The 27283-nt window shown below is 38.1% G+C and overlaps 1 protein-coding gene across 2 annotated transcripts in view; it reads right to left on the bottom strand.

Annotated features, from left to right (window-relative positions):
- The window catches only part of furinb (furin (paired basic amino acid cleaving enzyme) b), an 88444-nt gene that overhangs the window by 25730 nt on the left and 35431 nt on the right, over nucleotides 1-27283 (bottom strand). For both annotated transcript variants that reach the window (XM_084095923.1, XM_084095924.1), the window contains exons 3-6: nucleotides 14623-14721; nucleotides 10418-10513; nucleotides 7016-7144; nucleotides 4335-4411 (exon numbers count right to left, since the gene is read on the bottom strand). In XM_084095923.1, the coding sequence (XP_083952049.1) occupies nucleotides 4335-4411; nucleotides 7016-7144; nucleotides 10418-10513; nucleotides 14623-14721 (401 nt within the window). The remainder of the gene's footprint in view (nucleotides 1-4334; nucleotides 4412-7015; nucleotides 7145-10417; nucleotides 10514-14622; nucleotides 14722-27283) is intronic.

Here is a 27283-nt window from a genome sequence, read left to right as displayed (position 1 = left end):
GGAATCCATCCATGTGTCGTAGAGTAGAGCATCTCTATTCCTCTCTTCAATAGACCTGGATTAGGAAGCACTCTTAAAAGGATTAGTGTGTTTTCCAGCCATCTAATCTCAGCCCTCGGGCAGGGTTTCGGAAACACACGTCCTGAATGAGAAAGGGATATGGAGAAAGAGAAGGAGGTAGAGAATCAGCAAGTAATAGAGAAAGAGAATCTATGGCATGAGAAATGAGAGGATGATGGAAGTGACGGCGAAACCTTCGCCAAGTCTTTGACTCTACTACAGAAGCACATTCCTGAACTCAGAAGCACCATCTCTAGCCTGTCATGGTTAGTCTCTAGCTTCAATTGCCTGGCTGGCATGGAGCAGTGGATGCTAGGGCAGATTTCCAGCATCTCTGATGAGATTCCAGAGGCCCGACAGCGCTGGAAAGGCAGGCTGGCAGTTCTGGGTCACGTGAGCTGATGGGTTGAGTGGAGAGGCAGAGGATTCGAGCCTACCAGTGTTATTTAGACCTCTGGCTGACAGCCATCTCACACAATCCATCCATCACAGGCGTTATTAGAATTAAAGAAAGAGAAAGGAAGGAGGAGGACTTTTAAGGTCTCGTTTATTGATTCAATAAGGCCAACGAGACCTGGATATTGATGTACAAAAACAAAGAGTCTCCAAGCTGACTTCTGCCCAATTGCAAAAGATTAGTCACTTAAACACCACAATTAAGACAACAAATAAACAGTTAAGATATTCATATAAATGTCAAGCCAGAAAAGCCTGCGCCACAATGCTACGGTGTTCTGGATGGTTGCTAAGGCATTACTAGAAGGTTTATAGGGTGTTATTTTACAATTCCACACTTATAACATTTCAAATATTTATATATATAAAAATGAAATAAAATCAATTATTTTAAATGCTACAACTGAATCACAATAGTATAATGTGTAGTGTGATAAATGAATATTCACTTACAGATTAAATCAGTCATTATGTAATTAAAGATTAAGGATAAGGAAAGATTAAAGAAAGGTATTCTAAATATAAAAATTGAGGAAATAAGCATGCATAATTAAAATTCCAAAATTAAATGAAAAACAAAATGCATACATTTATTTGCAATCGGTGGTTCAAGCGGCAAAAAACATACAAGAACAAGTACGCCCATATTTTTCCTACTAACCCACAACAGCAAGCGTCTCACTTATCAGAACCACAGCACAAAGAGAGAAAAGTAGAGATGTCCTTACAGCTCTCAGTCTATGCCAAACCATTTCTGCTACCGCTATTTATAGAATAAGCACTTTACTGTCCAATCATCATTGTCAGAGAGTTCAATCCAAATGAACTAGATCCACTGAACACTACTGTAAAAGCCTTAAATCCTGGAAATGATGAGTGCTGGTGAAATGGGTTATGGGGGTTCTGATTAAAGCAGGTGTATGCAATTGTGGCGTACGCCATCATCTTCCACCCTCTTCAGTTGTTGGATGAATATCTAACATTAGCATGATGCTGCTAAAATGACGCAGAGCATTCAGCTCACTTGCACTGCCTGTGTGGAGTAGGTTCAAAGAAATGTAAGCAGCATTTACTGTATACACAGGAACAAAGAGAATATGAAGGTCATATAAAAGAAATTAACATCTTACGATGCCCTTCAATACAGGAAACTGTCTAAGTTTCTGTGTTTGCTTTCATCTCTCTCTCAGTAGATACGGATTCAAATAGTCTCTTGGTGCCACGTTCTGAGAACAGAACGGCAGCTGTCTTTGGATCAGCGCATTATTTTGAGCACCTGGCGACGTCCCGTAGGAAAGAACATGTTATGTATTAATATGAGATCTCAATTGTTTCTCGAAGATAGAAATGGAGAGCAGATGGAGAACCATCTTCTGCTTTTTCAGATTTTTCTCTTGAGAAAAAGACTCTCCGTTAGAGTTTCAGAATAAACCTATATCGGCAAATCATTGATGGTGAGCTGGTTAACAAAGCAAGTCTGACTGGTTAAGTTAATTGGTTAAGCCTTGTTGGGAACCTAATGTCTGTAATCAGCATCTAAAACAAAACATTTTAGTAGTGATACAATCCACATATATTTTAAGCTCTACATATTCTATGTCTTATTTGTTTATAATTTAATTATGGCTATCAAAATAAGACTAATAAATTCATCTTAATCGACTGACAGCCATAATTCTTATTTATTTTGAGAAATTTTAGGACAGTCATCAAGGACAACAACATCATCATGAGAATCTTGAGCTATAAAGTGTCCAATATTCATTCAAGTTTGATAAGGACCAAAAATGTGTTCAGTTCCTTTATAAAGTGAGAATGCAGAGAAAAATACAGTGACAGACTGAAAGCTTTTTTCTGTAAAATAAATAAATAAATAAATAAAAAGAATCGGTCTAAAAGCTGTACTACCCCTCAATCTTCCTGACAAAACAATGAAAAGCCTCTGCTTCTAAAATCACTGGTAGCCGTCCGTGAATAAAAGCCATGAAGCCAACAATTATTCTTCAATTTGGAAACCTACGCCTGTGTCAATACATAGGCTATATAGATACATTTGTTTTTGTCTTCAAAAGATGCATGAACGCTAATCTGGCAACACTGGCACCATCTCCAATTTAACCACAGTGAAAACGCTTGATGACTCTCAATAGCCGAGGCTCCAATTCATCTCAAGATCAGATTTTACAGGGAATTCAAAGAAAAAAAAAACAAGCTGCCTTTCATAAGAGAAGCCCGTTTTTCGGTTGCTCTTTACAAAATATAATTTTGATGAGAATCCATAATGTGCCAATGAATAAATCCCTCTGATGTAATCTGCCTTCTATGAGACCGCCTCAATGTTTCTGGTTATTGACACAGTCATGCATTTTGCTTCTCATTTCATGGACTCAGATTCAGGATAATGATCTTGACAGCCAAGGCGCTCGAGATGTGCTGCACTTCCTGTGCGCCGGGTTGGCGAGGTGTGGGGATGGATTCCCCCATTTCTATCCACTGATTGATCATGATATGTGGCGCCTGGACACCAAAAGGGTTATGAATGCTTGTTAAAGCTCCACTGTTGCCACGGAGCGGCTGTCACACTTTAAGAAGCTGCCGAGGGTATTAGCAGGTATGAAGACAGTAACTTCAGCGAGTTAGAAGCTGAGTGAGGCCCTCCGTCACAACTATGGCGGCGTTAACAGATTTGTTAAAGAAGATTTGCTTCTGCAACTTTGTAAGCTGCACTGTTCTGAGGAGATACTGAATTTGGAGTCTTTCCTCTCCATGCTTCTGCTGCGAGATTCTGAACATAATAGGAAAAAAACAAGAGAAAGTAACAGGAAAAAAAGATTTCTGGCAGGAAACCCAGAGTGCAAGAGATTTGAAGCAAATCCCCCTGACAGCAGAGTGATGGGCTGCTGGGAGATGGGCTTCAGGATGGAGGGATGGAGAAACGGTCTGGGGGTTAAATGGATCTTCCCTCCATTATAGCTGATCAAGTGACGCTTAATGGGCATGAGTCTATCAATAAGAAAGAATAAACATCCCAACGTCTTCAGTGCGCTAAATTAAATCTGAGCCGTTTTATGGAGCAAGAGGAAGATAAGACGGAAGACAGATAAACTGTGGATTGTGCATCTCTAAATCGTGCTCAAAATGCTCTTAAAACATAATGATGTAAAAAATGGAAAGTGCTGTGGAGAGTGAAAGACGAGAGAGAGACTAGTCAGTTAATTTCAATGGTGCTGCAGCAGGCAACTGATAGGCACTACTTGATAGACAGAGATGCAAAAAAAAGAAAGACAGTCAAAGCAAAAGTCTGAGGAAGAGCTCCCTATGGAGGAACCGACGGCACATTGTGCAGTTATGAGATTTCCTCTGAAATGCATTTTTCATGAGTATTTAACAGCCGTTGGTGCACGTCTCTGAACTACAGGTGCTTCGCTGACAGCATTAAACCCACCGAACGATACGGTTCCAAACCACTTTATATCCCTAACAAAACACTAAAAGCTGCAGTTACTCGTGGTACATCACAGCTTAAATCAGTGTACCAAAGAGGAGAGAAGCAGATGCAACACCTAGCGAGCAGCCTACCTAGATCAAAAGCACCAAAAATGCTATCTAGGTAAGTGGCTCGCTAGCTTTTCAAACACAGTTAGCAGTATGCATGCTTGCACAACTCTTACCTGAAAGAACCTCTAAAACATTTACCACCTAAGAGCTTCGGCAATATGGCATGTTTGTTGCAGCCCCACAGATCTGGCAACCCTGCTGTGGATGCACTGATTGGAACGGCGAAGAAAGAGACAGGAGAGAAAGGGAGAGATTCTTACCTGTTGTCATTCAGCTGTGTGTATCTGGGCTGAGGGTCTGGATCTCTGTCATTCACATCATAACTGGCATCGGGATCCTTAAAATAACACAGCATAAATCAAAAGGATCAAACTGCAAAACTCGACCTTCAGTTGTCACTGAGAATACACTGGATTTTTTTCTTGCATTGCTTAGATGCACACCTACCTAGACTGCATTTTTAGGCATCACAGACATATTTGGATATTCACACTACTATTAAAATTACATTTTTTAATAATCAAGTAGTTGGTATAATTAGGCTAATTCAGGGTCATGTCCGCCACACCAACGTGTCTCTTAAGGAGCTAACTGCCTGCTCATTTGAATTCAATTGGTAGAGATGGCTATGGTGAAATGCCGCAAAGCCCTGAGACACCTGAGGCAAGAACAATTTGAGCAGAGAGTATTATGGGATAGAATGTACAATAAGGCTGGACGGGAATGTTCGGTAACATCTCCAGATACCTCATGAAGCCTTTGTGAAGAGTGTAATTTCTATGCAAAACTAGGTATTATGCAAAGTTTTCATAATCCTGAGTATATTACTGAAACTACACTTCTACTGTGCAAAGTACTTTAACAGGAAATGATGTTTTTGTGAATCAGAACATTAAGAATTCAGTGGACCACAAATGTTCAAAATTACATTTCAAAACCGACTAGTATGTGGGCCATCTGAATGACTCATCACTGTTAAAATAGCCCTGTATAATTAGGCTGATTTAGGGTCACGTCCACCACACACAGATCAGATGCGTTTCTTCTGGGTCGCTCATAAAAGATGTGTTAGAAGAAGTGTGATTTAATTTGTTCTAATGTTATGAATTTAAAGATGCAACTTCACAGATTTTACCCTGACAGTGCTGACAGACTAACAGCACAACATGCCAACAACATGCTATAAATATCTCCAAAAAGTTGCATCTCTTAATTCATGCCCTTTATCGCACCACTTCTAAAAAAAAAAAAAAACTAAAAAACGATTACAAGATCATCAGTGCATGCTATAGAAAATTAAATCTCTGTAAAGTCTATTCGTCTTAACCCTATAAAGCCTGATATATTAAGTTTTAAATAAGAAATAGATTTCTGCATGTTTAAAAAAAATAATAATTTAGACATCAGACTATTATGATAATTGATTGATCACAACAAAAATATATTTTTCATTGCATTTACAATTGTATTTCAATTAATTTAATTTGTTCTACTGTAGTTCAAAAAGGAATCTTTTAATTTCACAAAGTTTAAATTACAACAAAATAAATTATATAAATGTATTTCTACTTAAATGTACACTATCGTTAAAAAGTTTGGAGTTTGGGGTTAAGATTGTTTTATTGTAATTGATCATGTTTTAGACTCTTATGCTCACCAAAGCTGCATTTATTTAAACAAAAATACACTAAAAAACAGTAATATTGAGAAATATTACAATTTAAAATCACAGTTTTCGATTGTAATGTATTTGTATATATGTCACTTTTGATCAATTTAATGTGTACAAGCAAAACTAATATTAATGTCTTCATTAAGTATTAATTCCTTAAAAAATGACTGACCCCAATCTTTTGATATTGACATAAGTATATAGATATTAGGGCTGGGTAAAAAATATCGATTTCTCGATTTTAATCGATTCTCATTTTTACGAAACGATATCGATTCTTAAATCCCAAGAATCGATTAGTCATCCTGTTTTCAGTTGATGAATGAATGGAATATTGTTGCGCGCATCCCATCCAATAAATCACAATAATCTTTGTGCTTTGTTATTATTGATATGAAACGAAGTCTCAGATTTCAAATTACGTCCATTTTCTTACGAAATTCAAAAACATAATTACCGTTTTGGCGCTGTGGCGTGAGATCGCTCTGGCTCAGCAGCGCTCCAGAAGGTCATGTGCCCTCCACCTTCTCTTCCGCCTTAATAATACCAGTTATAGCGCGAAATAAACATGAATGAGCATCTGAAAGTGTGTTAAAAGATAGAGTACAACTTATCGAAGTCCGTATCATGTCACATGGAATCGCTCAATCAGTGTTTCAACCGTGGAAAGACGTTAGTAAACAATGTCATGTAACGTCACATTTACCTCAGAAAAAAATATCCAGTGACCATAAACTCGTTAGTCTGCTAGAAAAATTAACTCTAGAGAGGAGTATTTTCATTAAATATATGCACCATATTACATATTCATTATAATTTTTTATGTTCTTCAATATTTAATGCATGTTTGAATAAATCTGGAAAGTTTTTTATGACAGCCACCATTTAAATTTTTATATAATTTCATATAACTTTATTATTATAAAAATAAATAAGTGTATTTTAAGTGTTTGTATACAAATCAGTTAATTTTTACCTTCAATATTATAGTAGGCTAATGAAGCCTATAGGCTACAACTGACTCCCAGTTTACAATAATAGTTAAGAGATTTGTTTTCCTTGAGAAAATTTGCAATGTATTGTACCTGATATCCAAAATAATCGATATTGAATCGAATCGAATCGTAATCGTAATCGAATCGAATTGTAAGCTTGTGAATCGAAATCGAATCGAATTGTGAAATTTGTGTCAATACCCAGCCCTAATAGATATCAATGCCTGCTCTTAAAATAGCCTTCTTTACAGTTTGTGAAAAAAAGATGGCTCACATAGTTTCTCGCCAGATCAGGGTGATCTTTCTCAATGCCGTCGTCAAGGATGGTCACGACCACTCCTCTTCCTGTGAAGCCCTGAGCCCAGGCCTCCTTAACATTCAGATCTCCGTGACTGGGATTGTACTGCAAGGAAAAAGACTCTTAACCATTACTAAGATTTTACATGCAAGTTCACTAGAGGTGGGCAAAACAAGAAATAATATTTCAGGTCTTTTATTTCCCCCTAGCAAAGGCAAACGTTGGACTCAGCAAAGCTCCTGTGTGCGGCGCAGAGGAACATGAGCCCTCCAAGCCATTCTGGGAGGAGGGGAGTTAACTGAGTCTCACACAATTTGACCGAGACCTCCCAGTAGGGGAAAGCCAAACTGCAGTACTTTACTCACACATGCTGATATTTTACCCTTGCCATTGAGAAAGGTCCAGCCGCTGGAGCTAATGTAAATGAAAGATGACTGCTCACACGGTCACACACTTTTCCCTCCCAGATGGCAGCCTGTCAGCAGAACAATCCCAACAAGGTGCAGAAACTCATTCCTTTTAAGCCGACAGCTTTTTCCCCAGTGAAGTTCTCGTTCTATCTCCTTTTCTCGCTCTAGTTCATTTCTTCACACTTTGCTTTATGTTCAATGCCATCTGTTAAAACGGCACAGCTGAATATTTCCTTCAACGTGGAAAGACGAACAGAAAACAGAAATGTGGAAATTGCAAAAACACAATGAAGAACTTAAATGGGCACGTCTTCAGGTAACTGCCCCCTTCGCAAGCCTTCTCTCCCCAACAAAAAACATAAAATTAAGCAGACAGAATAAAATTGCTCATCATTCTGTGTTGCTTCTTCAGAGTAAACAACTTAAAAAGCATTCATTCCCTTGTCAACAATGATAAAATCGCACATTTTCTAGTATAAAAGCACAATGCACAAGCGTTTCAGGTGATGTTTGATAGTAACACGTACAGATGTGGATTAAAAAAGGTTGTGAAGGAGCCAAAACTTTAACAAATAAGTATGCTAATGGAGAACGGCAGCTCTCGCATTTGTTTTGTCATCCTTGGCCTAGGATGATCTTTGGTCGTTCGGTTCACGCATTAATATGTTTTAGACTACGGCGTGTGCTCTGAATACAGAACGTAGCTTTAAAAGCAGTTACGCAAACAAACATTTGAAGACACACAGATGTGAGCGGGCATTCATACATACACCCACACACAGTCATTATTTTGTGCAAGTTTTGTATATACTCAAGTGAGTCAGACTCTGTCATCACATAATAAAATGATTTAAAAAGATTCTGCGAAGGTTAATATGATGTTGTGTCTCTGTCAGCGAAACGTGACTGTCAATACATTAGCTCGCTTCTCTTTTGGTGACTGCCTGTGTGTATGTGTGTGTGCAGGTCAAGGGACTAACCTGATAATAAATATGTATACAGTACCAGTCAAAAGTTTGGAAACATTACTATTTTTAATGTTTTTGAAAGAAGTCTCATATGCTCATCAAGCCTGCAGTTAAAAACAAAAAAAACAAAAAAAAAAACAGTAATATTATGAAATATTATTACAATTTAAAATAATGGTTCTCTTTTTTAATATACTTTTAAAATGTAATTTATTTTTGTGATGCAAAGCTGAATTTTCATCAGCAAGTACTCCAGTCTTTGGTGTCTTATGATCCTTCAGAAATCATTCTAATATGATGATTTGATACTCAGTTATTATCAATGATGGAAACAGTTGTGCTGTTTAATATATTTTTTGGAATACTTTTTTCAGGATTCATTGATGAGTAAAACGTTAACAGCATTTATTCATAAAAACAGCATTTATTCAAAATAAAAACATTTCTAACAATATAAATCGTTACCATCACCTTTTATCAATTTAACGCATTCTTGTTGAATTAAAGTACTAATTTCTTTAAAAAAAAAATAGTTATTGTTCCCAAACTTTTGAACGGTAGTGTATATTGTTACAAAAGATTTCTATTCTAAATAAATACAGTTCTTTTTAACTTTTTATTCATCAAATAATCCTGAAAAAAGTATCTCAGGTTATAAAAAAAATATTAAGCAGCACAACTGTTTCCAACATTGATCATAAATCAGCATATTAGAATGATTTCTGAAGGATCATAAGACACCAAAGACTGGAGTACTTGCTGATGAAAATTCAGCTTTGCATCACAAAAATAAATTACATTTTAAAAGTATATTAAAAAAGAGAACCATTATTTTAAATTGTAATAATATTTCATAATATTACTGTTTTTTTTTTGTTTTGTTTTTTTTTAACTGCAGGCTTGATGAGCATAAGAGACTTCTTTCAAAAACATTAAAAATAGTAATGTTTCCAAACTTTTGACTGGTACTGTATATTAACGGCTTATGTATGCCACCATTTGATTTGAATACATCTGTGATGTATTTTAGAGTCAAACTAAATATTCTGCAGGAAATAATACAGGGCAGGACTTGCGTTATCCACTGTGATTTGACAGGATATAAACACATTAGTCTATAATACTCCTGAATTTTATCTTCTTTTTATCCAAATAAAATATTTAGCTAATTATAATTAAAATAACATTCTATACTTCCTAAAATTCATATATTTAAATGTATGCTTATCTGACAAATATTTCATGTCTTATTTTGTATATATCTACCATTCAAAAGTAAAAGCATGAGGTTGGTAAGAATTTATCATATGCTTACCAAAACTGTATTTATTTGATGAATAATACAATGAAATTAATAATGTGATAATAATAATAATGAGAAATATTATTGCAATTTAAAATAGTTGTTTTCTAATATATAATGTAAAAGATATCACTCATAAGGCATCTTCGTATTCTCTGAATGTATTCTTTGTGTTCATCACACCTGCTTTATGTGGTTAGATTTAAATTCTACTTAAATGCACATCAGAGACAACATTCAGTCCACTTCCGTGTAGCAAGTGATACAGGGGAAGCTGAAAGTGTCCCATTTTATCGTCCTCTTATGAACTCTTCGGCTGTTCAGTCCTTGGTCAGGTCAAAAAGGTTGTTTCAGAGGCTGAGAAAGTTTTTACATTGTGATGAAAAATTCGGACAAACATTTTTCTCCTTAGAATAACATGCACTGATTTTTCTTTTACAATAAGAGCAGACATTTATTAACCAAGAAAAAAGGGTCTATTTTGATGTTATGTCGTCTTGAGACTATGAGCACACAGAATATTTATATATTTCAAAACAGACATGGGGGATTTAGAGCGGGAAAGAATCAGAGAGAATGTGAAAGCTCACAAATTAAGGGTGGATGCCTTTCCACTGTAGAAGCACTTTAGATACATTGCATTTAAAAGCTCAATGTACAACCACAAATAAATATATACAGTAACTTTTTAACATACCAGGTACCACTGCTGAGGGAATTTTGGATCTGTGGGTTCAATATGAATGTCTCTCTTGCATCTGCGCTTGGAAATCTGCTGCTCTGCCCAAATCACCTGAAAATACACACACACACACACACATTAGAGGCAGTTTTTCAAATATTACACACCTACATCCTTGAAAAATCACACTCTTCTCTATTTTCACCTTTAACTCAAGGTATACGTCCCTTCTGCACAGCTTGTCCTCACTCTAAAAATAACAACATTTCACACTATCCCCCGCTGATCTTTTCAATCTGCTGTATTTTATAGCGTTTCATTTAGCTCTGTGTGAGCATTTGCACATTATTTTTTTATGTGGTTCTGTATCCCACCCAAATAAATAAATAAGATCTCATTGATATATAATTTTTATCTCTACGACAGCAATCTAGAGTTTAACGACTTTTCGACAGTAATGCGACAACATGTAAGTCTGTGTTAATTCTAATGCCTGATCTGTGACCAGTGATTTCTGATATATAATGATTCATACACTCAGATGTTCTTTGTGTCAGTAAATCAGACCAGTGACGAAACGGTCAACTTCACATTGTTTATCTTAGTAGGATAAACATAATCTATTATTTTAATAATCTATTAAATAAAATCTAATAAAATCTATTTAATCTGTGATTAAATTACATATAGAAAGCGATCAAAGAATGCTCCCTTTGCAATCAAACAGCGCAAGTTTATTCTGGACTCACACCAAAACTCACGTTATAGTCAATAAATCTCTTATTTACATTGTGTTTGCACTGTTAGTTATGATGAAAGCATTCCTTAGTGTGCAGAAATCGAGTTGCAATAACGAGATCACTGCATTCATGCGCTCAACATGTCTGTGATCGACTACAATGCACATCACTGCAACCTTTCATGCCACGATCTAAATATAATGCTATAATTAACACTTTTCACGATTGGTAAACCTTGAGAACTGATAGTAAAAACTTGCTAAAAGATTTCGAGAGAGTTAAACATGTAATACTTAGCTATTTCATATACAAAAGCTGCAAGCCAATCACAGCAGTGGGCATTTCACTAAAGCCTCACAGCAGACACGCTCCTTCAAATCAGATGGCTAAAATCAGGGTAGGAAAATTATAAGTGCACTACAGGAAACATTATAAAACAATAAAACAATGCAGTTCATGACCCCTTTAATCAGCAATTATGAAAATGGGTTCTCAATATTTTCTCCTAAAAAAAGATCAGTAATCACACACATTTCTTGTCTAGTGTTTCATACGAGATCTCAAAACGCCTCACATTTAGCTCATATTTGCAATGATGCCAAATCTCCAAAGTGAGAGATCTGTATATGAACTCAAATAATCCTCATTCATCTCTTTCTATATCAAATTATCTGAGCAATACTACCCACTTTATCCACTTACTGTTTGTCTATTATTCTCTCTAAGGGAATTTTAGTTGAAACATCTGAGACAAACACTTACATGAAACATAACTTAAGAATTGCATTAAGTCTATTGAGCTATTAAGGCGCAACCTCTGAGCAAAAAACAAAAAAAGTCCTCTGGGCAGTTTTGTGTGATGAGATGGACACGACTAACACAGCGCTCAGACATTAGCATTCACACTAACTGAGAGGTATTAGCAGTGGAGTATGAAATCTAATTAGGGCCCAAAGACTTATGGACGTATGAAGTGCACTCTCTGCAAAACAACTGTTTTAAATGAGCTTAAAGGTCCACGGACCCTCTGCCTCATATACAGGATTCATTTTTCTTTTCACAAGGAGACGACCAGAGAGCCCACAGATTAAATCGATTAACTCTTGCCTCTTTCTCATTCTTAAATCAATTCTATCAACTTCTCTGAAAAACTCCCACAGATAAGTTAGAAGAAACTTTCTTCTTGGAAAAGACACCTGAACAACACTTTGGCGTTTCACCACACAGCATTGTTTACATAATTACATGTGTGCTTGGAGGTAGTAATTTACTCTTTTTTATTTCAGTGTCTGTGGAAAACAAGTCATCTATTGGTTAATGGATAGGTGATATGAGGAAGTAAATGCAATGTGACTGTTTTGTATATATATAAAAAATATATATATATTAGCGATGCACCGATACCACTTTTTCCAGAGCTAGGCCGAAACCGATACTTACATTTTTGTTACTTGCAGATTAAGTGTTTATTAGATATTCAAAGATTTAAGTAAATTATTTAAATACGTATTTGCTGAATGCTGACGATAAATGAGAAAGTATTAATAGTGTTTGTCTTTCTGTTACGAATAATATAAAAGCAAACGCTATAATACTTTTTTATATACAGTTTACTTTATTTGTTTAGTTAAATCTAGTAACGTATTAGATAAAACTGTTAAACAGAGACCATAACTAATGAAGACGGAGAATGGGAGCGATGTGTGCTCAGGCGCTGCTGTTCTCAGAGCCGGCGTTCTCAGCGCAGTCAAAATAAAAGTCTTGCTTCCAACACATCAGCCAAACAGAAAAACTTACTGGCTGATGTCGATATTTTAAAAATGCTAAATATCGTCCGATATATCGGCCTTGGCGATAAATCGGTCGACCACTACTCAAAAAGTTGTTAAAATCCCAGATTTGCATTACCAGATGGCAATGTAATGTGCTTCAAACCAAACCAAAGGATCATCTAAAAACTGCAGCTTATGTGCACTTTTTGTATGTCAGTGCAAAACAATGAGCTTAATCCTTCCAGTCTAACAATACAAATCATTTTATTATTATATACTTTTAAGTAGCAAGAGTTCACAGCGAGTGTTCTGCTGAAAGATGACGGAGATTCACACAAACACAATACACACACGCACACTCAAAATCCTTTGAGTGAGTCGTCCTTTACGCCCTTGTTTTACAGTAATGCCAGCACTGGTCTAAATTTATCATGAAAAAAGCAAATGTGGACTAGGGCCAGGTCAGATTTGGAGGAAGAATGCATTTCCTCTTCCTTTCACGTCTTGCTGCCCTTCGTTCAGCAGCAAACTTCTGAGGACTCCAATTTGACTTCTTGCGAGGGAATGAAATTCCGGTTAGCAAGGGAGTAGACGTTCACGTACTTGCATTCAATTTTGTATAAATTCCCATCGCTTGAGGGAATGTGCTTACAAGCGGCAGCCTTGAGAAATCTGCTTTATTAGCATAAAACCATGCTGAACTCGGAATGCAGAGCAGGCGTTGCATGTGTGTGCGTTGTACGTGTGAGGCTTGTGCCAAGATGAACCCTGGCAACAAGAACGCTTAACCCACCGCAACAGAAATGGGCCCAGAGCGGAACCCTGACGCTGTTTGCCTTGCATAAATAGAGGCTAGCACACAAGGGAGCAGTAATCCAGCTTGTATCTTCCCCTCTCTCGTTCTCTGCTGTCATGGATCGGTGTTAGGAGTCATCGATGTCTTTCGCTGGCATCTGGTGGGCAGGTGGGGTCTGGGAGGGCATCAGTATTAGCCATGTAGTTGGATCTCCGGAGCGTGCACAGAGTTTTAACTAGCGGCTGGAGCTTCAGAGAGTGAAGATAAGAGGCTGGTCAGCAGAAGATCTATGGGAGCCTGCAGCCAGCGGCCTAAATACGCAGTCGCCTGGGACGCCTGAGCTGCTCTCAGATAACTTATCGGCACCAGATTGTCCCATCTCCTTTTATCTTGTTTTTTTCTCTCCCTCTCTCATCCTGTCTCATGTCCCCCCTTCCTTCTCATTTTCTCTTCTCACATCCATCTCTTCATCTCATTTCATCCTATTTCGTCTGTGGCCCTTTTCCCTCATCTCTTCTCCTCTTGTTCCCTTTCATCACATCTCCTCCTGTCTTGTCTCCTAACTTTTCACATCTTCCTTTCATCTCTTCTTTTTTCCTCCACCTCTCATCGAATCTCAAACCTTCCTGTCATCTTCACTCTCATCTCCTGTTTTCCTCTTCTCTCCTCTTTTTTCTCTTTTAATTTCTCCTCATTTCTTATCTTGCCTTCCCCCCCTCTCATATCTTCTCCTTTTCCTTCCCCCTTTCTCTTTTCATTCATTTTCCTCTCATCTCCTCACCTTTCGTGTTCTCTCATCTCTTCTTGTTCCATCACCTCCCACTCTTTTCTCATCTCTATTCTCCTCCGATCTCCTCTTTGTGAGCTGTACAGTCGTGTTTGTGTGTGACTTTGCGTGTGGCTGGTTTTTACCTGTGGCTCGGCATGCAGTCGGACATGAACCCCGTGATGGCCGGACAAAGATCTCCTCACCACACCCCTGTGCTGGAAATGATAATAGTCCCTGAAAACCTGCAGACACACACACACACGGAGGTGATATATTAGTGTGTTATTCCAAAGGAGCCATGTCTTACCCACCACACAAGGTCATATGGTCTTACACTCTAGAGGGAAACACACTCATTAACTCCAGCACCTGCTCACAGACCTGGCCATCTTTCTCTCCAACACACACACACTAGGGGTGGAACGGTACACAGAAGTCACGGTTCGGTACAAGTTCGGTACAATGGAGGGAAAAGCAAAACAAAAATGCAGAAGGCTTGTGCATGTCTCAGGCTGTACCACCAAAGGAAAATAAATTACTTAAGCCTTGTATTTTTTAAATAAGTTTTATTAATAAAGTAAAGGCATAGAACCAGTTTATTTGTAGTGCACTAACAATAGTTTTATATAATTTGTTTATTAATTAAATTAATAAAAAGACAAAAAGACCTTGAGATAGGTTTGGTAATTGTACCTGAATGAATTGAAAATGAATTTGCTACATTTCAGATTAATATATTTGTTTTCCTTAAAATTTGAATGAACAGTAACTTAAACACTTTGCAGTTTGAATGATGTCCTGTATAAACAAAATGACAGAGTATGTTTTTATGTTTCCACTGTTCGATCGTGCCCGCGCCTCACACACACACACACACACACACACACACACTTAGAGCAGAGCTGCAGGTTCAGCCACACACATTTATTTCTTATAGTCCTACAAAACACGCAACAGATCCAAAAACACAGATACACAAACCCTAAAAAAATCTTCCCACTGAGGGACAAATTATGTGAAAAGTATGAAAGGCAGCTTCAGGTACTTTTTGCACACAAAACAGAGCAAAATACACAGTTTTGAAATGTGAGCAAAGCAAAGGGGATGGAAAAGATATCCATATGCAGAGATATGCCTTTCTTTCAATAATCCACAGAAGCTGTGTTTTTGTTGTGCTTCGGCTCAATAAAGCATCACACAGAAGCAAAAATTTCACTGTATCTGGACCGCCACACACTGATGTGTGGGATCTGGCACTCAGCAGGGCAGCTCATAACCCTGGGTACTTTGAGCTTGTGTGTGCGTATGTGAGAGAATCATGCCTCTATCATTACTCATCTTGTTCTGTTCCCAGTAGAACACGGAAAGCAACTTCTAGATGGCCGAATACCCACACACTTCTTTCAGAAGTGACGTCAATGAATAGATCCTGCACTATATAGTCAAGTGTCTCCTTCCTAAAATGACATTCATTTATCAAAATGCTTCCCTGCTGGGCTTCTGTTCCCCTGATGCTTCCTTTGCCGTCTCCGTCTCTCTCTCTCTCACTCCATGTCCTCGTGATCAATAACATGACCTCTGCTGCCATCATCTACTTGTCTCGCTGAAACTACAGAAGTGTCCCCTGGGATCACACGAGGACAGAAATGCTTTCCGAGACCAGCAGGACTCAGCGTGAGCGTCTGAAGTGCTAAATTGGGTAGGGTCTTGCTCGGTGTTCTGGAACCTCTCAGAAAAGAAAAATCACTGATCTCATTAATATCTCAGCTGTTTATCCTAGACAGCAGTGAGAACAAAGCAAATAGAGACTTTTGCTAAACTGTCTCTTGAAAAGATCTCAACAATGTCACAAACTGTGCCAGCTGTTGCCTGCAATCTAAAATCAGAAATTTCAGTAATAATAAAATTCTCATTAAGCAAATTATGTGAGCTTTGATATTCATTTTTATGTTATAGCTCTATACTCCTACTTTATGTCAACTAGTGTTTGCGGAGCTGCTGAATGTACAGCGCCACGGCAAAACAAATTATATTTTATCTGAGTTATGAGTTTGCAGACTGATTTGAATGTGATGAGATAAACAGATCGGGGCACCACGAAAATAATACAGAAACACATGCAATCTTCAGAATGCAAACACAAACATACAGCATAGCCAGTGTAGTCCAATTCAGGAACAAATGACCCTTATGAACCAGTTCCTTCAATAAAATCCTTCAAAAACATTCACAAAGTTTAAGTTTGGTTTGAATCTACTGACAATTTGCTCCCTGAATTCTTTAGGGTGGTAACAGAATAAATATTAAATAAACATATAATGACTTAAAAATTTGTAGTATCTAGTTAGTATCTCATACAATTTTAAAAGTTATTACTCCTCAAGTAATTGTATGATAAACATCCTTGCTAAAGTTACGTAACAGCTCCATTAAGGCCGTGTGTCCACCAAAGCGTTTTTAGCCTGCTGAAAACGTCGAGCCATTGGCGCTTGAGAGCATTTTGGCAGCGCAGCATTTTTTTCAGTTGAAACGCTTTGCTTGTTATGATACGGAATATCCGCGAAAGTGTTACTAGTATCTCATTTCACACATATTTTGTTTCTGTGTTGATTCTATATTAAAATGTCGATACAATGTAACATATTTTCTCTGGCTTTTGTTTTAAATTATTTTGTTCCGTTATTATGCTTGTCGTCATCTGTTGACGTTGTACAAGTAGAATGTGGCGGTTGGTCGGTGTGGCATTTGTCCCACCCCTCCTCCACTGTGATTGGACAGTTGTGTAAAAAGTGACAGTGATGAGCGCTGCGTTTTACCCAAAGTAGAACATTCTTCAACTCTCGGCGACCTGTAAAAAACGGTGAGTGCTCAGCGCTTCAGCGTAAAAAAACGTTCAGCTCCTCATGGCGTTTTAAAAACGCGGCGCTCCCACTGAAAACAATTGCAAAAATACGCCAGCCGCGTGAAAAAAACGTTTTGGTGGACACGGCCTAAGCCTCCTGGGCTATAAAAGAGTAACCTGTAAACAATAAAGTTTTTTCTGATCTGCCTCAGTGTGGCGGACTGAGTCTGCAGGACTCCTGTAGCATGTTGTTAAAGGGGTGGTTCAGGAATGAGGTCCGATGTCGAAAATCCTGAACCACCCCTTTAACTAGGATGAGGTCTAACGCTCTGGAGGCTGAGATCAGCTTCTAGCTTTTACAGCTCAAATCACAATGCATGTGCTGTCAGATGTGTCACAATTTTCTGGGAGAAAATAAGAGTAGTCATGAAACAGCTTCACAGTCTTTTCAACCTCATAGTATCATTATTTCTGTGATACAAGATGTTTAAAGTTCAAATATGAACACTGATGTTTACGATAGCGATCAGAATAGAGTAAATCAGCTTTTGATAGAAACTTTAACTCATTTATCGATTACATTGTTTCAAGTGACTGTTAAAAAATGTATTTGTTATTGAATCATTTATTAAAGAGGATGTAGTACTGTATGATGCTTCTGAAATAAGTCAATTGTTTTTGTAAATATGACTCATCTTAAACATCATGTACAGTCTGTCTAAGTGTATGATTTATCTTTTCCCCATGGTCTAGTGTTAAAAAAAATAATCACAATAAATTGCAATATCGAATCGCAATACTTGTAGAATCACTTCTTTTTTTTTTTAAATCGCAATACATATATCGGCCCCCAAGTATCGTGATAGTATCGAATCGGGAGATACGTGTATTGTCCCAGCCCTACAATTCACACAACACTCTACCTCTTTTCACTCTCGTTTTATAATTTATCAATCACAGTTATTCTCTCTTACACCTATAATAAGATTTTAATACTACTTGTGTGTGTATAAGTGTGTTTGTGAGCACATTCTAGCATTTGTGTGTGAGAGAGAAAAAAGAGAGATGGAGAGAAAGCTGGATAACATTTAACTTTGATCTACAGAAGAAGTTAAAGTGAACATCATTACTCTCTTTGGCCTGATGTGCAAGTATATAATTCATAAACTCACAGACCAGAGATCTGAAAGATTCACTGCTTTTAGCTCACTGCTCTCAGAGCCAATTCCTCTGGACATGACACATACGGAGAAACTGTGCCTTTATTAGACCTAAAGATGGTGAGGTCACTTTTACTGGCAGCCTGCTAGCACAGCACACCAAGAAGGAGTTATTGGACGACAAAAGGAAGGTTCACACATAGAAACGTCTGTGAAGTGAGGCATACATGTTACCACAGTGCTTTACTGCTGTAATTATTGCATCCTGTAAAAATAATGTCAACTTTTAAAAGGGTCATATTCCAGACTTTTGAACCAGTTTTTGTTAGTCAACTTTTCTGGTTCTTTCGTGGCCATTTTCCACGCTCTCTCTAATCTTCAAACCTAAAAAGGATGTTTAAGGGAAAAAAATACTGTTTTTCATATGAGCTAAATCTTTAATCGAATGCAGCTTATTTTGGTCAAGAGCTGCCTACTAGTACATGGAGAGAACATTTCAGTAATTTAAAGGGTCAAACACAATTACTTTTGCTTATGTGTCATTTTGGGTGGGTTTATATGAAATAGATGAAAACACAGAGAGAAAATGAGAAAATAAATAAATCATCTTGAGAAAATAAAGAAAGAAAGAAATTTTAAATAATGGCTGTCATATCCCTCTCATCCGATGAACGGTTGTACAGACAACAATGAAAGAAAAACATAAAGAGCAGAAATGAATGTAGACTTTTGTCCGAAAGTAACAAGTACAAGTTTTTTACAGACAAAGAAAAATTGTAAAATACAGTGTCGATCATGGTTGTGTTTGCTCAGTACTACTTGCATCAAACAAAAGATTTGATGCTTCCAGATGCTTTTTCCCAGAAAATTATATTACATCAGCAAAGTACCTTTTAAACGCCCCTACTATCAGAAGCTGCATGAAGCCAGACATCATGCAATATGCATGAGAATAAAAGTGACTTAGAAAAGAGATTACATTTTTTTTTTCCCAAAAGTCTAACTGGCTTTAGCTACACCGGCAATTGAATTTTCAATTCTCCAAATAGTTGCACCACTGTCAAATTAATCATTATGATCACAACTTGCAATAATTGTGTTAATTACATCATTGTTTATGCCTGAATTAAATAATCTAACTGCATGATTTGAATTATCTTAGAACTGTACAATTTTGACATATGGACACAGTCACGTCTAGGGCTGTGCAAAAATATCGCTACAGCTAACTATCGTGATATTTTTTTCCACAATAGTGTATCGATATTCCAACCTCTAGTATCGATACTTTTTTTTTTAATCATGTTTTAAACAGATTTAAAATCCCTCTGTGTCAAACGACCTCCTCAGTTCCTGTAGATCAATGACTCGCTGTCTTAAACGCTCACAGTTGCCCGTCATATACATTCATACGGCCAGTGTCTGAGAAGTAAGAGGGAGCGAGCAATGGCGGAAAATATAAGAGCGCCTCCAGCTTGCAGAGCCGACGTGTTGGTGCACTTTGTTTTTAAAGTAAGTCAGGGAGTAATGAATTAGATTAAACAAATGCTAGTTGTAAGCTTTGCCAGGCTACACAAAAATATTCAGAAAACCAACTTGCATTATCACTTACGACACCACACAGATTAAATGGAGGCACTTCAACCACAGCCGAAATCTGTTGATTCAAGGCAAACTACTGGATAATAACACCAACAAGCTTCCGTCTACCTCAAGAGACGTAATAAGAACATAATGGAGTCGGTGGTGCATTTCATTTGTAAGGATTTGCGGCCATATAGTGTTGTTGAAAACCCTGGCTTAAGGCAGCAGGGCTTGACATTAACTTTTTGAGGCACTTGTCCTTCGGACAAGTAAATTCATGTTTTACTTGTCCATGCACAAAAGTCACTTGTCCGGGTAAAGATTTATAATTTTATCATTTTTTTTTTTTTGTGTGTTTTGCTAATGCAGAATTCGAACAAACCATTGAAAGCATCCAAACACTATCAATATTAATAAAATTCAGTTGAAACAGTAGAAAGGAACGTGTCCCAAGAACAGAGTTCCCCTTCAACAAGAAATAAGGATCTCCAGACTCCAGATCTCCAGACTCCATAATACAAAGTAATACTTTGCACGCTGGTGAGCAGTGTATCACCAGAGGAAGTGGTGACTCTTGTAGGTATCCTCAGTATGTGCAAGCTAGCTAGACTTACTGTATACTATATCTAAAATAATTTTGTAGACATAAGAGATAGAGATGCACCGATTACAATTTTCTAGGCCGATTCCGATTTTTCATTGAGTTTGACCTGCCGATTCCGATTTATTTTTTTTCTAACCACTTTACAGCACACACAAATATTTATTTTTGATCTTTTCTTTAACCCTTTCACGCGTAAGTTTAAAATATTCTAGCTGACACCCCCACCCCCAGAGTGAGTTTTTTCAAGGCGAAAGTTCCCTTTAATGTTTCCATGGCGACGCGTCACGCGATACACCGCAGCCACTGTATTGGCGCTTTTCCACTGCATGGTATGGTACAGCTCGGTTCGGTACGGCACGCTTTGGCGCTTTTCCACTGCATGGTACGGTACGGCTCGGTTCGGTACGGCTCACTTTTGGCGCATTTCCACTGCATGGTACGGTACGGTACGGTACGGTACGGCTCGCTTTAAATGGTACCACCTCTGTTGAGGTTCCAAGCGTACCGTACCGATACTAAAATGTGACGTGAAAACACTGCAGATCACTGATTGGTATAATATAAACTTCGAAAAAAGAAATGGCTGAATCGTGGTCAGTGGACGAGGTGCAGACGTTCCTCTCGTTGGTTGCCGAGGAGCGGATGGGGAAACACGGAATGAAAAATTCGCATTTAATATGATGATATCATGGCAGTAGAGACGGCAACTATAACGATCAGTCCCACCCACTTTGAAGCGGTACTAACTGCAGTGGAAAAGCAACCGAGCTAAAGCGAGCCGAACCGTGCCGTACCGAGTCGAGTCGTACCACGCAGTGGAAAAGCGAAGCGAGCCGAACCGTTCCGCGCCGAGTCGAACCGTACCGAGCCGAACCGAGCCGTACCATGCAGTGGAAAAGCGCCATATGACAGATGTGTCGCTTTTATTTCGCTTTTTCTTTTTTATTCAAAATATTCACAGACTTGCTTACCATGTCATCAACATGCCTGTCTGATATTCCGATTCTCAAATACGTGTAAGTGAGTGTGTTTGGTCGTTTAAAAACCTTTATAAATAATCTTGATCTATAACACGAGATGGGCGCCGCAATTTGTCCTGTCAGTCAGATTTACAGCACGTAAATTCATCAGTTTCTCCCGAAATAAATGCAAGAAAGTGGCCGGTGAACTGAGAAGAATAGAGAAGAATAGAGTAAACTTTATAGTTACTTCCACTATGTTTGTCTGATATGAATAACACATGTCGGCAAATTATATTTGAATAGATTAGTATTGCTGCTTCCACAGACATCAGTGTGTATTTTACAAACTCCAAATGTATTGTTTTACTCGTGCTTATGTGTATTTAAATATCTGAAACCTAAAATAAACATTATGAGGTTGAAAACACTGCTTAGTTGTGATATGTGAGTGTGACAGCGCTGAACGTGTCCAACTCTGGCTCAGCGCCAGCCAACGCGCGAAAGCACAGTTTGAATCTGGCAGTTATGCGACGTCTCAAATCGGTAAAATTAAATCTGTAAAATTATAGACGTAATGAGTGGCACATAACGTGAAGTAACATGGCATTTTATTTTGTTTGAAATTTAACTTGTCCAGTGGGACAACTAATTTTCTCTTCCACTTGTCCTACAAAAAAATCCACTTGTCCCGGACAAGCGGACAAGCCTTAATGTCGAGCCCTGAGGCATATGGTGAACACTATGGATGCGCGCTGTGATCCCGAATCGGACTCGCAGATGAGTTTTCAAAATATCAAATATCAAAAAATTGTTTACAGCATAGTAGGGAATAAGTGTAACGCTGCAGGTTGAAGCAGGGAAGGATGCAGGATCTACTTGCAGCAGTTTTTATTTAAACAAACTCTAACAATCATAAACTGGATCACAAGAAACAATAAACAAGAACAGACGTGAACAGAACAACCAAACATAACGCAACAACGACAGACAAGGAACAGACTGAAACACAGGGCTTAAATACACAGAACAGATCAGGGAAACGAGACACAGCTGGGACAAATTAACTCATAATGACTAATCAACAAGAAAAACTACAAAGGACTACAAAACATGGCACAGAACAGGAAATAACATAAGTCCACACAAGACAAGGGGCACACAAGACAGGAATCATGACAATAAGTCACCTTTATTTATATAGTCTAGCGCTTTTTACAAAACAGCAGGAGAAAACAGTGATTTCATCGATCAGCTCAGTTCAGTTCTCATATAATGGTGTCAATGCAGGCAGAGCAATAATATTGTTAAATATAAAGCATAGGCTACTGACTACACAATATGCACTTCATACATTTCAGTGTGTTCACTGTTCAGTGACACTGTGCAATGCAAATAGCTTTGCTAATAAATTGGAGTGGAAGTTAGTATTATTTTGCTGAGTTATCAATATAATGTGATGCACATACCAGAATACCTCAGGTGGTCCACAGCAAGTTGTATTTTCACCTCTATAATTAAAAAAATTTGAAGTATTGCAATATATCGCAATATATTGTGATGTATCGTATCGTGACACATCTATCGTGACCCCCCATGCCAATATCCAGCCCGTCACCTCTGATAGCAGATTACTCTAAATGGTAAATGTAGAAACATGCATTTTTTTTGTAAAGCTGCTTTGAAAAGACATGCATTTTGAAAGGTGCTATACAAATAAATGAGAATTTTGCACCCTCAAGCATTCTTTTATTATTATAAGAATAATTATTTTTCTATCACCTGCTTAAAATAGATTTTCAGGGGCGCAGTGCTCATTTCCAGTCTCATGTTTAGAAAGTCATGAGATATTTTTATTGAATTAGGCCAATGATGTAACCAGCAATACCAAACAGAACGCCAAATCTCATCTGAAAAACATGTGACAGCTATTGATCATGTTACTCACTGCCATCAATGGTAGTTGCATAATTGGTTTACATAATACCACAAATCAATAAAAATCAATTTTTCATAATTGCAATCGCAGTAAGTGGTAATGAATAGATTCATGTTGGATGCAGGGACGTGTGGGGGAAAAAACTATTCTGGGAAATCATCTTAACAGCCTTTACTGCCCCACTTGGCTCCAAAGTAAGCGATGGAGCCACTGACACTGAGCTCGTAGTGCTCCACAGCTAAATTCAATTCAGAGAAGACAGAACACCTTACGAATACAGAACTGAAGCAGAAATGGCCTTCGATCAATAGGAATCTTATCAAGCATCCTTTTCAAATCCCATTTTTTGGGGAGAATTGAATGGAGTCAAGGCCTAGGTGATGGACAGAGAAGGATATTGGCAGTGTATCCGTGGTTTTTGTTCATTGGATTCTGATGGATTCTGATTCAGACTAAACCCAGGCCTGCCTGTATAACTCACTCTTCCTCTTCTTTTTCTGAATCAGTTTCTGGTTCAAACATATATGACTAAAATAAACCAATATCTGTGTCTGTATTTGTGAAATAACTGTAGCGAGCACATCCACAACTTTTAATACCACGATGATGCCCTTTGATTGACATTCAATTAGGGATGTCCAGATCCGATCACGTGATCGGAAATCGGGCCCGATCACGTGGTTTCAGACTCGATCGGAATCGGATGTTACCTCCCGATCAGGACTCGGATATATATGTATATATTCTCATTATTTTTTAACACATCTATAGTTATGCGGTGGCACAGAGTTAGAATCCACACAGAAACAGCAACGCGTGCGGCATGACATCACTTTGTTGCAAAGACGTATGATGTGTAAACTAACCAAGTGAAAGCGCGGGCGCACCGCTGTCTCCTTCAAGCGCTTGCTCTCTGTGGCGTCTGTCGTTGCTATGCAACCATGAACTGCGCTCTCCATGATGACAAGGAAGTATCAGCAAAGTAGATTTCTAGCCCTTGCATTAGCTTTACTACTAGATATATTTATGGAGATGAAAAATAATAAGTCGCCCTGTACAGCTATGATCAGCTGTTCGGCCGAGCATGCAATGTTGTTACGCTGTAAGCTGATCAGTTGGTTCGTTGCTGCCGCGCTCTATCACTCGCACACCATAAAGAGCAACATGTTTTTTAATGTTTCAGTTTCTTGATTAAAATGGCATAATTTGGAAGCGGATACTGTAATTTCTTCACAAACAGCTCATTATGACTCAAAATGATAGAATGCTGCACCTACACTCGATAGTGTGAATAAGATCAGCGCAACGCAGACCACTGCATTGACAGCGTGAAACATATGATCTGTCTACGGCCAGGACTCAGCGGAAGACAGAGAAAGCCGGTCCAGCGCTGATTGATGAATTAAATTCGAATTAAATTCGAAAATAAAAGACAGTTTGACATTTTTTCTCGCATCTGTGATTTTTTTTTAAATCAATTGCTCTGAGATGAAGCAAATATATTTGTGCGGGAATTTCTCGCACTATAAAAGCTAACCTTGCGGGAATGGTTTAAATTATGCACAACCCCCGCATTCACGCACCGAAAATTCAAGCCCTGCAAAGGTGAAGAATTTATGTTATTTATTACATAAATGATTGTTCAAGCTACCTCACAGAAGTGCTCTGCAGTGTTTGTAAGAGTTGTTAAATGTTAAAATAAGGTGAATTAAATAAAAAAATAAGGAACATCCTGGATCTGTTTTTTTTTTTTTTTGCTCTTCTTTATTCTTTTTTATCAAAGTATCGGATCGGGACTCGGTATCAGTAGATACTCAAAATCAAATGACTCGGACTCGGACTCGAGGGCAAAAAAACCTGATCGGGACATCCCTACATTCAATGATGGTGTTTAATAAGGATTGTGTTTAATTAACCGAGATGTGTGTGTTTGTGTGTGTGTGACAAATCCAGAAAGACTGCAGCAGGAAATTCAAGAGGATCCATATAGTTGAATCATAAGTTTTAAACCTCCCAGAGGGCTGAAGAATATGTTCAACTAAATTAGTATACGCCACATATTTCCTCAGGTCGATGATGCATAGGATATGAATCTGCTGGCAGTGTTTCATACGTTTTTCGCCTTAAAAATGAAACACTCTTTTATACACATTCAGATCTAAGAGTTGCTTTACAGTGGCTGACAGGGGTGATGGAGCAGTATTTCTGTCCTACCTCCACAGTCACGAAGGATAACATTAATCTAACTGCGATGAGAGACCTTTTTCAACCATTGAGGTTTTCTTTGATAATATTACATTTTTTGGAATAAAATGAAGGAAGAAGGAAGAAGGAAGGGCAGAAATAGAGAGGGAGTGGAGTGCAATGAAAGCACATAAGTGTGTGATATCTTGTAGAGGTCTTCATGGAGGACCCGAGACCCTTGGAACCTATTTTAAATAGTCAGCCAGGTCCGGGTCGGGTCCCAATCTATTACTTCGGGTCCCGGGTATTTTTAACATTGTGTGTAATACCCGAGTCGATCTGAGAAAACCCGGCCGTAATCAGAGTCAGTAAGTGCTGCGAGTGTGTTTTGTATGCCGGGAAATAAGGTGAAAAAAACACGGTGACCGCAGCCGTCAGAAGCAGTGCGGACTGAGTTAATGCGAGGTCACGTGATCTTGAGTTTTTCTGTTCCTATTCTGTGCAACAGTAGATGCAAACACACTTAAAATCTCAAAAACTGCTTGCAGCCTTGCATACTCACATTTAAATAACAAATTTCAAATCAGCAACAAAATCTGTGATGAACTGTCACATTGTTCTATGATTGCGTTAAAAAGCTTGTTTCAGGTCGCTCCAGCTAACGCGGATGTGCAAGCACTTTCTTTCTCCTATTTTATTATTCATATCATAAAAGAACTGTCTAGTTATAGCTAAAATTTTTGGTCAGACTCGGCTCAGAGAGCACAAAGATGATCGCAAACAAGCAATGCTAACGTCAGCGGCCAATGCACTGAACGAGCAATCGTTATTATACTTCAAAAGGGCAAACAGTCGAAGTTATCATATTATGTGAGTTGACTCAAGATACAAAAATGCAAAACTGAAAAGTCGCATTTGTCATCCGACACCGAGACACGAAGTGGACTTTTGAAGCTGGAATAATGAGTGGATTAAGCGTGCTCTTTCAATCGGAATAAAGCCGCCTTTCCACTGCGCACGACATTCGCATTCGATTGTCGCATTTCACCCCCTGGTGTCAGTCGCAAGGAACTTTGAAATTGGTCGTGAAGCAACCGTTACCCTCGGCTATTCACAATTGTAAAATTAATGATTTTAATGAATATAATGCATGCATGAATATATCCACACAAAACGAATGACCCTCAATACATCTAATATAAAAAACAGTCGATTTTATAGAGCTAATCAATATAAATATTGATTTAATAATGATACAAATATTTTTTCAGCCATTAATTATTAATAACCGTCATTTTGCAGGAATAGCGTTTACATTAAAGTATTGAAATATTGATAATTCTAGCTTCGCGCTCATAGTTTTGATCAGAATACATCACATCCGGTCGACCGGTCGCATACGGTCTAGCCGCAGAAGTTCAGATATTTCAACGCATCCGAAGCTCAAATCGGATCCGAAATTTCCGCATACGCATATGATCGGAACTCTCCGCAGCTCCCGTACGACTCTCCATTGGAAATGAATGACTTCC

This window comes from Abramis brama, assembly GCF_963993115.1.
Source record: "Abramis brama genome assembly, chromosome: 20".
Classification (NCBI taxonomy): Eukaryota; Metazoa; Chordata; class Actinopteri; order Cypriniformes; family Leuciscidae; genus Abramis; species Abramis brama.
The sequence above is the reverse complement of the archived record's forward strand: the minus strand, read 5'-3'. Positions and strand labels throughout refer to the sequence as shown.